The sequence below is a fragment of the Patella vulgata genome, chromosome 8 (genome assembly GCF_932274485.2).
Source record: "Patella vulgata chromosome 8, xgPatVulg1.2, whole genome shotgun sequence".
In the NCBI taxonomy this organism is placed as follows: Eukaryota; Metazoa; Mollusca; class Gastropoda; family Patellidae; genus Patella; species Patella vulgata.
In genome coordinates this window covers 14,829,210-14,845,165 of record NC_065886.2, presented here as the reverse complement: position 1 = coordinate 14,845,165, position 15,956 = coordinate 14,829,210, and the positions used below count along the sequence as shown (strand labels likewise).

Sequence of the window (15,956 nt, the reverse complement as noted above, 5' to 3'; positions counted from 1 at the left end):
TAGACGGCCAGACAGTCTACAACTATAAACAACATTATTCAGCTAAAATTATCATTAGACAGCCAGACAGTCTACAAATATAAACAACATTAATCAACTATAAATCATCATTAGACGGCCAGACAGTCTACAAATATAAACAACATTAATCAATTATAAATCATCATTAGACGGCCAGACAGTCTACAAATATAAACAACATTAATCAACCATAATTCATCATTAGACAGCCAGACAGTCTACAAATATAAACAACATTAATCAACTATAAATCATCATTAGACAGCCAGACAGTCTACAAATACAAACAACATTATTCAGCTATAAATTGTCATTAGACGGCCAGACAGTCTACAACTATAAACAACATTAATCAACTATAAATCATCATTAGACGGCCAGACAGTCTACAAATACAAACAACATTAATCAACTATAAATCATCATTAGACAGCCAGACAGTCTACAAATACAAACAACATTAATCAACTATAAATCATCATTAGATGGCCAGACAGTCTACAAATACAAAAAACATTAATCAACTATAAATCATCATTAGACGGCCAGATAGTCTACAAATATAAACAACATTAATCAACTATAAATTATCATTAGACGGCCAGACAGTCTACAAATACAAACAACATTAATCAACTATTAATCATCATTCAAGAGTTAAATAAACAACCAAACATCAACCTGGAGAGGACTTTAGATGTGATCTGTTTTTCTTATATATAATTATTCTATGGACATTCATTTCAACTCATTACTCCTGTATTGTATTATTGTTAGATTATAACAGGAAGACTATGTAAATTAATGTCATTATGTATTATATACTTTATAACCTATTGTTGTATGTTACCTATTATTATCTATAATTGTCATTGCCATGGAAATCTATTATACCACAAATGTATATATGTATGGCTACAAATATAATTTCTTATATACATTATTAATATGTGAAGATGCCTATAGGGGGCAGACAGCTAGCTTATATGATTTAATATATGTCAGAATGGAGTAAAGTGGTGAATATTTTACCTGGACGTATTTTTTTATTTATTCATAGATTCATCTACGGTAAACATAGAATTATTTGTACCTTATCTACTTTAATATACTTGGCTTTTTATCGTCGCGATATTGGATGACAGAATAATCTGGACACAAAACCTTTGTTCAGTTTTCAACTGAGAGTTGTATTACGTAACCGAGCTAATTTTTGGTCTATTGGAAGTCTTTTTCTGGCTTCAAATGTTACATAAATTATCATTTAGACATTTATCTACCTGACAAGTCAATACTCAACTATCTTGGTCACAAGATGGCTGCAATATTAATTGGATTGGAACACATGCGCCATTTAATCGGTTAATATTCATTTTGCATTATCTATTTATAAATTAGTCAAAGAACAGCCAGCTTTTTATCTAACTCTTACATAATACATCTTTAAGTTTACCAACATTAATCTGTGTTTATTAAAAGATGAAAAAGTTACCTCAATAGCTTGTTTAGGTTCTTCATGTGGAAGAAGACAAGGTACTATATTAATATCTTGATGTGGTAGAGGGAAGGTCAGATCAAATTGTTCTGTTAACTGTAATAACCATTGATGGAGACTTGTAGGATATTCATTCCATATTGTCTTCATGTCAGAATGATGAAATTCTCCTCTTTTAGTCTATAAATAAATAAATAAATAAATAAATTAAAATTGTAAATTAAAATTAAAATTGTAAATTAAAATTGTAAATTAAAATTAAAATTAAAATTAAAATTGTAAATTAAAATTGTAAATTGAAATTAAAATTGTAAATAAAATTTTTAAATTAAAATTGTAAAATTAAAATTGTAAATCACATCAAATCACATTCCCTCTGTAGAAGACTTTCACAATATCTGGTTAGTCACTGAGTTTGTTGGAGGAGCTGGAAATTATGAGATCAATTTTATACTCATTTCAACCAACCAGTGACAGCAGCATTTCCACCTACTCCATCAACTAATAACGATTCTTTTACATTTAAGACAAACAGGACCATGTTTTTATTTTTGTCCCATCCATACAACTAAATGCTGTTCCTAGCCAGTCCCTCGGTCCTGCAACACTGACAAAGGCAAACCACACCAACACCGGAAGAGAACCTGAGACCTCCTAATTAGCAAGCTAGCACCTTACTCACTGAGCCATTGTGGCTCCCCCCATGATTATAAATTATATATTATCTGTGATGTAACTAAGATTCTAGAAGATTAATTACCTGAATGGGAGAGTTTTTAACGGATACGACACAAGACATAACATTTACAATCCACTGGGGGTTGATCACCACTCTATCTCTTAATACATCATTATCAAAATACTGTACAGTTCCTAACTCATGTAAAAACTGAATGGCTTCCTTAATCTGAAAATAATAATGCCAGGATTGATATGATAAATATTATGAATAATGTGACAGATATTTAATGGGCTATATATATCTGGACACATTTTTTATACTCAATACAATAGGATTGTTACAGTGAACTAATGAATATTATGACACAAATTAATGGATATATATTCAATACACTCGCAATACAATCAACCCATTGGTTGATTAAATGAATCAGTGATTGTCATATTTCTATAATTTAGGTATTGATTTAACATATGCTCTCAAATCTACTTTTATGATGATTCAGAAATCTAAAAGAATCACCCAAAACAAAATAGAAACATTTAATATCTTATTCATCATCTAATAATATTTTATTCATCATCTAATCCCTTATTCTATTCATTATCTGATATTCTTTTTTATCATCTGATATTCTTTTTTATCATCTGATATTCTATGAAAATGAACAACCTGAAATACAAATCATTTTGATTTAAATCATAAGGAAGTGACATCATCATGGTAACTGTCAGTCCCTGTTCATATACAGCTGACATCTGAATCCGGGGGACCAGGACAAAACCCTTGAGGTTGGACAAGCAACCCTACTCCTTGTCATGTACAACCAGGGAATTGAAACCACACAAGTTGACTCAATGACATACAACACGCAAAATGGTAAGAGATGGATTTTTTCTCAGTATTGTATATGTTTGATTTAACCCTTTCATTGCGTCTACCCGGTAGTACCGGGTATAATAAAATGTCGTTACAATGCGCATACCCGGTATTACCGGGTACTCAGTATGCCATCTATTGTATTTTCTATGCACTAGAACATATTTCCACGTGTTTCAAAGCGGCAAACCGTAAAATGGCAGAGTGCATAGTGACAACGTAGATGATGCAATCTCGGCGAAGTCGTGAATGGCATCTTCGCTGACCAAGATAGTGTGGACAATTTCGAGGCGGGAACTGATACACATAATTCGTTTCCAGTTAGTTGATAATAATAGTAGCCAGGACAGTGATTGGTAGTATGAAGTGCGTGATGTGTTGCGCGATCTTCCGCCTATGGCTATGTCTCCCGTGCATGATGAACAAGCCCAGTGTGAACATAATAGCCCTATGTAGTATGTCTCTAGTAGATTCTGACGATAATTCTGATGTTGATTATAATGCAATTCCTGAGTCCCGAACGTGTAGATCTATTGACTGACTATAGTGATAATGATATGGGACTTGATGAAAGTGAAAGTAAAATCAAGGTATTGCAATCCGCACGTGGTCATGGCAGCGGGAGACGTGGTGTGCGTGTTAGTGGTGGCATTGCTCATGGCTACTATTGATATTTCTGTTCATTTTATATATCTTTATCAAAATCCAGAGAAAAAAACAATATCCCATAAGTATTTCATGGAGAAAAATTCGTTTTCGTGTTAGCTTTAGTGAGAAATGAAAAATCCAAAATGGCCGCCATGACGTCACGTGACTACATGATTATGCAAATTTCCAAAATTCTATTTTTTTCTCTTAGTCCAACATCATGCCCATCCAAACACCAAAAAGAATTTTCATAAAAGCTTCCATAAGTACTGTTTGGCATTTAGTTCTAAATCCACATTTTTCCTCAAAAAAGGGTCCAGTAGACGTGGTACAAGGGTTAATCAGCGAACTGGATGTATGAGATGTGTTGTTGACGTTTGGGAAAGTAGGACGAGGGGAAATGTGTAGGGAGTGAAGTGCTGTAAAGGGATAGTTAGATGTATTATGAATGGTTAGAGTGGCTGTGGTGTTACGGTGAAATACTATGCCGCCACCGTAACACCACAGCTTTATGATTTGTTAGACAGGAGTGATGTAATGGGTGTCAACAACTGGGTATGCTGGTACCGTCGCAACGTAGCCGTGAAATATATATTGTGGGGGGGAAGGGCGGAAACGGAAAAATATACAATGTTGACAGTATGTGCCAGGCATGAGGCTGCGCAGACAGAGCAGCAGCTCGATAGGGAGTGTGTGGGAGGGTCACCCTCATAAAAATTTTTTTTTTTAAATTTCAGTTTTCTGTAAGCAGTGAAAACACTATTTTGGCATTGTTTGCAGGGTTAAACCTAAAAATCACATTAATACACCTATTGCACGATATTGTGAAACTAGCTGACGAAGACAGCTCGGGCGGCGATTGTTTGACTCGGGGCTGCTCTGTCAGTATCTAACAAACACATTTAGTTCGCGTACAACTTTTAAAAACCGAATGTCAGTATGGTATTTCTCACATAATTGGTTATCGCAAAAACAGAGTAAACTGAAAGCGAGTAATCTCGACTCAAACCTATAGTCTACTTACTACACTCGTCACTAGGCTTCCTATATTATTGTTTGTGGACGGTTTACTACTCAGTGATAAGCCTGCGCCGCAAAAAGACGTCTCGCCTTTTATTATTAGTATAATGACTTCCTCATGTGCGGCAGGTTAGTTTGCTTCTAAAAACACTGTTTTCCGTTCCAAAAAATACAAAAGTAATTTTCTACCAGATGACCATGGTTCTTTTCACCGAGACTAGATAATTTCTCTCGGTGTAAGGATATAGCTATGGATTATTTCATACAAGGTCAATAAATCCACGGTCACTTCGGGTCACACTGTTCAGAAAATAAACCGATGGGTTTGTTTAGTAGCAAATCGAGCGTGAATCAACTGAGTTTGTACTGAAAAATTTTTGAGTGATATGTATGAACTGTCTTCACACATTCGGTTTATAATTAGCGATACACAGGTACAGTGGCAAGTGTTGTACTTCACAGACTGTTTACCTCTGAACTACCTCCGCACGAAATCCCCGATTTGGGTACTTGTTAAAAGAAAAAGAAATAGTACCTGTGCGCATGCCAGTAAAAAAAACTAAGAGTTCGCGCATAAAAATGCCCGAACGTACCAGGCGCCAGGTCATCTAGCACAGGCAGTGGATTTACGTCTAGCATTGAAAGGGTTAAACTTAAAGAGAAAACATACATCTTTTTCATCGTAGATTCCTTCCTCCATACCATATTGTCTTATTTTTGACCATTCCATTATACTTGTATCCTTTCTAGCTCTGAAAAATAACAGTCAAAATGATTTTCAAATCATACAAAAGATTTATAGAAATAAATTAGAATCTTGCAATAAATTTGGACATGAAAGTCACAAGAGATATCACCAACTAAGATTATCTTACTCTAAAAATTTCTTCTCCAAATTAAGCCAGACTTTTGGTATTTTTTCTCCCATATTTTTCTGTTCCAGAGTTACTCGTAACATGTCATCTTTTAGTTGTTTAATATTCTGAAATTTGTAAAAATAAAATGACTAACAAAATGTGCTAAAAAAGCACACAAATCGAAATAATCCAGCACTTCCCCAGGATATCAAATTGTCAATGCTTCATGTATAATATACATTTCCTCCTGTACACAACCTAATCATTCATGTTAATTTATATTTCATGTCTATTATTATAGCTTGTCAAATGCATTTTTCAGACAACATTTAATTTAACAATGTTTGAGATAATCTCTTGGTTTGGATTCAATCAAATTAAACAGATGCCCATTACACTAGTGGTGCTGGTTTGTATATATAAAGTTTGATGAATGCTGTCAAATTGTCAATTTATCATTTCTTTATAGATATTGAACAGAAATGAACCATTTTTTAACCTTTCACAATATCAGTCAGGTTTAACAGTTTTTAAATTTCAATTCTCTTGACAATGGCTTATTTTCGCTGAAGAACTAAACATTCAAATTAGAAACAATGAATACATTGATAATATTAAACTTACCGTCCCTGTTATAGAACTAACAAAATAGAAATCTATAATCTGTGGATAAAGTTTCCTCAGTTCATTCATAGCAATATCAGCTTTAGGCACCTAAATAATTATAAATAGGTCTTTAAGAAAAGATAAGTTAATAAGAACATTATACAATGATCTTATAAATGTAAGATAGCACAAAATGAGCTCAAAACTATAAAAAAAAATTTCTGCCTATAAAAGATGGATGTTTGACCTTGCAATAAACAATACAAGGATCACAACCTAAGGATGAATGATTGATCCTATAATTTAAAGGGAGCACAAATTGGTGTTCGACCCACAATTTGAACGGATCACAATCTAAGGATTGGTATTTGACCCTACAATTTAAAAAAGATCTAAGGATGGGTGTTTGACCCTACAATCAAAAGGGATCACAATTTCAGGATGGGTGTTTGCACCTACAATTTGAAGGATGGGTATTTGACCCTAGAATTTAAAAAGATCACCATCTAAGGATGGATGTTTGAAGGGATCACCATCTAAGGATGGGTTTCCGACCCTACAATCGAAAGGGATCACAATCTAAGGATGGGTATATCTAAGGATGGGTATATTTAGGATGGGTATTTGACACATCAAATTAAAGTATACAATGAGTGTGGGGGCCCTTCGAGACTAAATCTTATCATCCTGTGCAAATAATTTCCAAGGGATCACAATCAAAAAATGGATGTTTGACAGTTGAAAGTAAAAATGTTTCGTTAAGAAAGATGTTTTATCCTACCATCAGGTGTGTGAATGAGCTGTTTGATTCTACTTAACCTAATCACGATGAGATCAAACTATAAACTTGGTGTTTGATTCTACTTTACCTGATCACAAGGATGTTTGAATGGCAGAGGATGTTTGATTCTACTTTACCTGATCACAATGAGATCCAACTATAAATATTGGTGTTTTAGGAGCATGACAGGAGATGGAACTCAACCAGAAATCTAACCCAGCATGTTCAAATCCTTGACGTGTTGACCATACTAATACATATATCGCTCTTTTAGATAGGAAAAACTGGAAATAGAGAAATTATTGCTATAGTTTATCTTATCAATCCAATAAAAATGAAAAATGCACAAATGTATTCTTCATTAATTTAACATTTTCTGGAATGAACTAAAATGAAATGAGGTTTACATCCTACTTTTCTGCTCCATTTGGTCAAATGAATACCTACATATGCCAGATAATGTGCTATGAGTAAATATTTGACAGGACAGCTGTGCTAGGGTCTAATCTTATTTGGAATTCCAACTGTGCATGCCAACATGTACATAGATGACCTCCGTTTTTTGTCCTATCTGAAGGAATAGATGCTCATCCTTGCCGACCTTATCTCAGGTACACACTACGCCACTCAAGTCGACCACACAACCCTCTTGTATTCAATTTTGTATAGGAATTAACAATTACACAACTATTACATATAAATATTTACAAGAGAAATGTATACCTGATGCGTATTATAGTATAAAGTTTGCCCAGCAAAATCCCATGTACTGTATGTAACTTCAATATTGTCTTTAGTCTTGATTGTCCAGGGTTGTATATCTATACCATCAGTAATCTGTTCACCTTTAGTTCCTACTGTTTTATTATTAACACTCATTATAGCTTTTAATAAACTGTAACAAATTATATAACAGAATTAATTAACAGCTACCTGTAATTTAACCTATAAACCAAAATGTTTCTACAAGGAAATCTGAGAAATATCTAATTAAAAATAAGCACAACTGATGGTATACAGAGTTTCATAAAGATATCTAGAATAGACAACAAGTACCAATGATCTGCCCAAACATTTGGGTGGGACACTCAGGATACCCTACTGCCCTATTGAAGTGGAGTAACTATATCACCTTGTTTTACCGGCACCACCTAATCTAACTAACACCCAGCATGGTTCCCATCCTCCCTGGATGTTATGCCCCCACCCCCAACCCTCATGCACCACCCACTCTACTGAAGTGGAGTAAGTTTATCACCGTGTAGTACCACCTTATCCAACTATCACCCAGAGTTCTAATCCTCCCTGTACAGTAGGCCCCTGCCCTTTTCCATCATGCCCCTCCACTCATGCCCCACCCACCCAATCAAAGTGGAGTAACTCACCTTGTTTTACCGGCACCACCTAATCCAACCAACATCAGTTTTGTTCGTCTACATTCCGTAAAACCACCAGCCAAACGTTTTAAATACGCCTGAACAGATTCAAAACCTCTCTGTACAACTTCATTGGGTGGTGTACGCAACGATGGACATCGGAATAAATTGATGGCTAAAACAGAAAGAAATTTGCATTAAGAAATTAAACTAATTCTAGATAAAGGATTGAATGACCACTTGTGAACAAATTAACAGATTTTCAGAAGAGAATTTGAATATGAGTCTTGTACAATATGGACATACATTACATGTAATATAGAGTCTGACAAGCCAATAGTGATGCTGATGTCTCTAGCAACAATTCCAAAATAAATAGATGACACATTTTTGTTATTAACTGCTCATTTATCTTTTGAAAAATTTTGAGCAATCAAAAATGTGTATACTTAGCCTAAGCAGAAAATGCATATAATCAAACTTAGACAAGGTAATGAAACTATGCACTAAGTTCCACCACTCTTACTTGATCAGAATAAAAGTCATTGTGTACCCCAAAGCATTGACCAATCAAATGCTCATCATCAACCTCTGTCAAGACACCCACACCTTAATGAGAAGCAGAGATATTGTGTTCCTAAAAGAGTGACGAACAGAGGCATGGTGGGGGGGGGGGGGGTACTAAAAACACAAACTTTTATACTGTCACCATCTGTCATCAGAATGTAGAAGTACATTCACACCATGGCTATGATTTTTTTGCGTTTATTGCAATATGATGGTATCCTTCTACAAATATCCCATGAATCCTAAAAACACTTCCAAGGGAAACTTACATTTAATATTTGGTAGATGACCTAGAGCTCCTGGTAAACTTTCTAACAGGGGGTCACTAGCAAGGTCAAGGTTAGCGAGATTAGTCAGACGACACATATGCACTGGTACAGCCGTAATAGCCTGGTTCTTTAAAGACAAATGTTCTAGACTCATGAGTAGAAACACACAAGGTGGTATTCCTCCATATTCTTCATTATCTGAAAAGAAATGAATCAAAGTCTTGATTTAAAGATTCATTCCCACAATGTTAATTAGGTCATCTAGTGCAACCTGAAAAAATTATAATATCTATCACTTTCTGGCCGAAACAAGATTTTAATGTACATGATATTCCATATTCCATATTTATAGCTGTGCAATCTAGATTTAATTTCTTACACACTATTTGATTGCCAGTTAACCAATCAAAATTAGATATACCAGTACATAAATAACACTGGCTAAAACTTGATGAAAATCTGTCAGGAATATAAATCTGTAGAATGACATTTATAATCATGTATCAGTCAGAGGATATATTTCTGAAACTGATTTTACAAGAAGGCTCAGAATTCACTGGCACCCCTAATGGAAAGTAGTGAAGAATTGAATTGTAAAGTGTGTATATATATATACATGAGTATGGTAATATTGATTCTAATAACAATTCTTAAAGGGACAATAACACTCTTGCTGGCTTGAAAGCTCCAGAAAATAATTATTAGCCTTATTCTAAGTATTAGATGTTTAAGTGTCCTACCTGTTGTGTAAATTATCCATTACATCCTATTTTACTTGTCCAGAGGGTTCGAAAATATTTTTAAATCGAAGTTTCATTTGAAAAGGTTTACGTTAAACGTTTCAAACCATTACGTTGAATTTTTCAAAATTTTTAAATAGGGTGTGTTAAGATGAAATTTGTATCATCAATTAATTGAAATATTCTAAAATAGTACAATTTGTTGACCAGAATAAAGATTGGGACATATTATTCAGTTACAACAAGAGTGGTATTGAGCCTTTAAAACATAATTAAAATCTGTTAAAAACTTTACTCTGTAGAATAAGTAGAAGTATGTTCAGATATTTATTCTTTAATCATGGCTATTAATTATCTAATTCAACTTATTTAAATACCCCAAAAACCATCACACTGCTTTTGTGTCTTTGTATTTAGTTGTCACATAATATTTGTATAACCGTATCATGTATATATTGTTTGTATAACTGTAAAATATTGTTTGTATGTAACTGTAACTGTATATATTGTTTGTGTATAACCGTATCATGTATATATTGTTTGATGTAACTGTATCATGTATATACTGTTTGTGTGTAACTGTATCATGCATATGTTATCTGATGAATTGAATAAAGAATTGAATTGAACATATGAAAGTTCAACAAGGCGACTTGAGAAACGAATGTTTGGATTTAAACCCTACAACATTCAGTTTGTTAGAACATTATTCTAACTACACATTTTGGTGATAATCAATATGCTCGGAATAGAGAAGTAAATGGTGTCATTATAATTGTAAAACCTGTCCTCAGATTATTATATACTTACTGATATTATTGGAACCAAGTCTTGGTACTTGCCAGAATAAATAATTATTCAGATTAGCCACTTCATTCACATCTAAAGTTCCCGAATTATTGATATCAAACTTCTCGAATAAAGTTTGTACAACCTATAATAATTACAAGATAAACTTTTATAAACACTTTCTGTTTTGAGTTTAGAAGCGTGGTATTGTGAAATAGGAATTTACGGAGATAATTAGGACCCAAAGATTATTGTGTGATTTTTACAGCACAAAATATAAGAGTCAGTTTCAGATTTTCTAATCTTGATCGAAGTTTACCATTTGTGGGTTGATATTTCTTTAAAGATGCATTATGTAAGATTTAGATAAAGAGCTGGTCGTTCTTGTTAGAACAGTTCAAAAATATAGATAATGCAAAATAAATATATTGAAAATTTCATTCAAATTACTTTATTCTGAGCATAGTTATTACTGTTTTTAGTTTTGAAAAGATGTGTGCATTGATTGTTTATTATCATAACCATGGTACTGGTTATTCGAGACTTAGCCTCGTTTCTCCATTTTTAAATTAAACCATTAAATGGCTGAACCATTCTAATCTACTTTAAATCAGAGTCATCTGATGAACTAGAGAATTGAATATGGTCTTGTCATGTTAATAATTTATGTAACATTTAAGGACTAAATAAAGAACTGCAATAGGCAGATTTATCTCTTGATCTTAACGCATCTTTAAAGATTCAATTTTACAATGTTGTAGTTTTCAAAGAATACAAAATTCCTTAAATGATGATCAGTGACATTTCTACAAGGTAATCAAAATAAAATACCTGGGTTACATACCTCCTCTCCCAGGTATTCAATATAAAATACTTGGGTCATATACCTCCTCTCCTGGGTAATCAATATAAAATACCTGGGTTACATACCTCCTCTCCTGGGTAATCAATATAAAATACCTGGGGTACATACCTCCTCTATCAGGTATTCAATATAAAATACTTGGGTTATATACCTCCTCTCCTAGGTAATCAATATAAAATACTTGGGTTACATACCTCCTCTCCTAAGTAATCAATATAAAATACCTGGGGTACATACCTCCTCTCCTAGGTAAGTAATCAAAATAAAATATTTGTGCTACATACCTCCTCTCCTAGGTAATCAACATAAAAAGAAGCCTTGGTATGAAACCATTTCATCAAATCATCAGCACTAAAACCACTTTCATATTCTAATAACGACATTCCTACAACACAAACAAAAAAAATGTTTAAAATTGTTAAGAAAATAAAATGGGAATTAGCTTCTTATTTTTCTGCACCAACTCTCTCATTTCAGCCATGGAAATATACAGGAGCCACGGTGGCTAAGTGCATAGGACGCTGCTTCATTAGCCTTTAGGTCCCCGGTTCGATCCCTGTGTTGGCCAAAAACGTTCATCAGGACTCTCCAGCGTGGCTTGCCCTTGTTAGTGGTGCAGGACGGAGGGCCTGGCAAGGACAGTTGTCTAGTCATTTGGATGGGACAAAAAACTGAGGTCCTCTGTACACATTGGCATCAACGTAGGGAGGGAACGGGGGAGAGGGAGAGGGAGAGAGAGAAAGAGAAAGAGAAAGAGAGAGTTTAACCTTCGCTCAACACAAACTAGGTCATTTCGGCACATACATATGGTTAAATTTCATTTCAATAAATCACTTGTACGTAGGGTCAGTAGCAAGAAATTGGAGGACTCTTAACCCATGAGGTTGGCAGGTGACCCTACTCCTTGTGATGTACAAGCTGGGAATCAAAAACACACCACTTGCCTCAAAGACACTCTCTGGAGACCATTAAAGTGCTGTCAAATTATATGAAATCGTCCAGCGAATCCAATATTTCATCTAGTGTAAATAATGTACGATTGGCCCGTTGCCCGTACCATCATTTGAAATATAATACACCAACAATCAAAGGATCTGAATTTTAAATATTGTTAAAGTGAAGTCTAATTCTTACCATCAATATCTAGATCTGTGAGGTTTCGCAACTTGCCTAGTGACATGGGTAAATCTGTTATTGGGTTATAGTTTAATATCAGTGTATTCAACTGTGATAGGTTGCCTATTTCATCTGGTATACTGGTTAGACCCATAGATCGCAATATCAAAACTGTCAATTTGCTCGTTTCAAGAAACTTTGATGGAATAATTTTAACTGGTACTTGTGATATTTCCAGGTATTCGAGAGAAGGGGACATGAATATATCCGATGGCAATGACTTTATTTTCGGTAAATTTACCAACGTAAGTGTCTTTAATTGTAAACTTTTGGATAGACCATCGGGAATTACTTCTAAAAGTTTACATTTGCTTAAATGTAGAATTTGTAGGTTGGACAATTTGTTGAAAAACTCATCTGAAATTTTCTTTATAATCATTCCCCGCCTGGCGAATATATTAACCACCTTTGAATATGGATTGTAATGTTTAAAATCCATCGTGGCCTCGTTCACTTTATCTTGAAAAGATCCTTGTTGTGACAAGAGATGAGCGTTACACACATAATAATCATTGGGTAATTTGATCAAAGCGTGATCAGATGGTTTCTTCATGGTCTCCACATCAACGATATGTTTGATTTGACTAATATTAGCCTCTAGATTATCTTGCTGTTGGCTGATGAAAAGGTTCGACATTTTTAGTTCTCCGTAAAATTCTGTGTAGATATGACATAAAGAGGTGTACATTTTTAACAAGTTGTATAGTAATGTCTGGATCTGAAGAATAGAAAATAATAAGACTAGAACAAACCAGACACATATTGTATTCCTAACATGATTAATGTTATTATTAATACTTATTGTTGTAAAAGATAATGTGCTGTGTATAAATAACGACAAATTCATTCTGCAATTTGCCGTCCTCCCCCCTTTAATCAAGTTATATGACAAAAATGGCTTCTAAAAATAGATTTTTTATATCTTGGGGTATTTCCTCACAAATATAATGTTATGGGAGGGATATGAAGCAAATTTTAGATAGTTTAATTAATTTGAATATGTTTTTAGTCCAAATATATCATCAAATCACCCAATTTGTACGCGGAAGGCACCTTTAAATATCTTTGACCACTGAGAACATGAAAATATGATGGATATGAAAGCTACTAAACAATCTCTCAGACCAGAGATCAGACATTAAACATTCTGTATACCTTTTCTTCTGTTAAATCAGATTTTCCACCCGTGAAAATTTGTTCATATGTACTTAACCACACCTAAAAAAAAATTTATAATACAAAAAAAACAATGACAATTTAAGACATAAAAAAGAGTTATATATAATACAAAAAAAAAAAACAATGTCAATCTAAGGTAACTTTCTGTGGAAGTGGTCAAATATAAAATGAATCAAAAATTTACCTAAACTGAAAATAAAACATGTACACCCACTGAAAATCAGCTTTTCTAAGTCACAACATATTCAAATAAGAATATGGAATATTTAAATAACCTTACTTTATCAGATCTTATTGAAAGTAAAGATAAATAACCTATATAAGGCCATACAAAGAATATATATTCTGATGCAGGTAGGGAGAGGTTTTTATTTTTGTGTTTTTATTTTAATCTGAGAACCAGAATATTATTTTAAATGGCCTAATTTTTAGGTTTTTATTTTGCTTACTCGTCTAGCTGTAAGTTGTGTGTAAGCTATTCCAACAGCTACATTTCCATACAGTTCATCTGCAGACAGTTTCTTTTGTAAATTACTTGGTGGCATGTCAACTAAATGAGGGTTAAATAATCCTTTAAATTCTTCCATTTCTGGTTTTCCTTAAATACAAAAACACAGTAAATATAGTTTGTGTATAAATGAGGGGAAGATTTGTAGCAATTGTCTGGTTGTTATGAGCATTTGAGGTAATGGACTCCTTGATCAGATACAGGAAGGACTCTTTTCTATAAAATTCTAAATACCTATGAAAAGCCTATAGATTCTTATTTCTTTTAGATATAACAGCCAACGGAGCTGTTATTTATTTCAATTCATGGGATCTGGGTCTAATTGAATCCAACTTCGAGAAAAAAGATATAGATGTTTATACCTTAATCAAATCATCTTAAAACATATTGATAGGGGGGGGTGTGGGAGGGGTAATCAATCAATTTTTCAATTTTGACCCATTTCTGAAACACCTTAAGAAGAAATAGAGTTTCTCTACAGACCTGGATTACACAGACGCCTTTAAGAAATGGAGTTTCTCTACAAACCTGGATTACACAGAAGATGTAGTTGAATATCAGTAAACATTTTGACAGCAGACGGTGTTGATAGGTTGTTGGTATTTAAACCAGATGGTAAATAAATGGCCAGTGTTTTAAGAGAAGGTAAAATATTTTGATTAAAAGTATCATCGTCTACCACAGCTTCTACTTGCTGTAGTCCTTGAACTGAAATATAACAAAATTAAATATGTCATATGTCTGTCTGAAGATACACCTTCTACTAACTCTAATTAATAACATACCACAGCTAAAGGCACGTTTATTACGTCCCCCTTTTTCGCGTAAAATTTGGACTCATTCACAAACATTAAATATTTTAGGGAAAAAGGTAGAATAAAGCAGAAGCGGCTCTGTGAGTCAGGGGCTGTGTCATAACCACGAAAAAATAGCTTTGATCTTAGTGCTGGCCAAGAAAGTTCCTTGTTGTTTTAAGCATGGTTTCTCCTAATGTCTGGTAAAGTATAGTGACAGACATGTAGTTGGTATTTGATGAAGTGGGGGTATATACCTACATAAGGTAAAACAACAAACAGTAATGGTTATTACCTGTTAATCTTGTTGGTATGTTTTTACAAGTAGCTTTAGTTATTAATAGATTTTCCTTCCATCGACTGTCAAAACCCAGCTCCATTACTCTTTGACTGTCCTACAAGACAACAATACAGACAGAAAATTTATTGAATGTTTTATTTTAATTCAGTAGATTTAATCATCTAAAATTCAGGTCAGATACTATATTATCATTTGAGGATTTGACAAGCAGGTAATAAATTTTGGATGTAATTATATATATATCTGTGAATGGCTATAATACTGGTGTAATTTGTTTTTCTTTTCTAATATCCTACTGTTCTCTGCACCAACTGGGTTAATGAAGACAGGCATATACCATATAGTGTGCAATGAGGGGAATTTTTACCGTAGTACAGAGGCACTATGGCCTACTCTAATATCA

The 15,956-nt window shown here is 33.7% G+C and overlaps 1 protein-coding gene across 1 annotated transcript; it reads right to left on the bottom strand.

Annotated features, from left to right (window-relative positions):
* Positions 1 to 377: 377 nt before the first annotated feature.
* LOC126829486 (probable serine/threonine-protein kinase pats1) lies at positions 378 to 15,641 on the bottom strand. The gene is made up of 17 exons (XM_056102831.1): positions 15,548 to 15,641; positions 14,987 to 15,166; positions 14,400 to 14,548; positions 13,927 to 13,989; positions 12,730 to 13,489; positions 11,880 to 11,980; positions 10,752 to 10,875; positions 9,202 to 9,399; positions 8,375 to 8,540; positions 7,713 to 7,884; positions 7,127 to 7,273; positions 6,227 to 6,316; positions 5,621 to 5,727; positions 5,416 to 5,497; positions 2,277 to 2,423; positions 1,514 to 1,696; positions 378 to 407 (listed from the first exon to the last, which is right to left on the bottom strand). Exons 1-17 carry the CDS (start codon positions 15,630 to 15,632, stop codon positions 378 to 380), a joined length of 2,784 nt encoding a protein of 927 aa, XP_055958806.1. The 5' UTR covers positions 15,633 to 15,641.
* Positions 15,642 to 15,956: the final 315 nt, after the last annotated feature.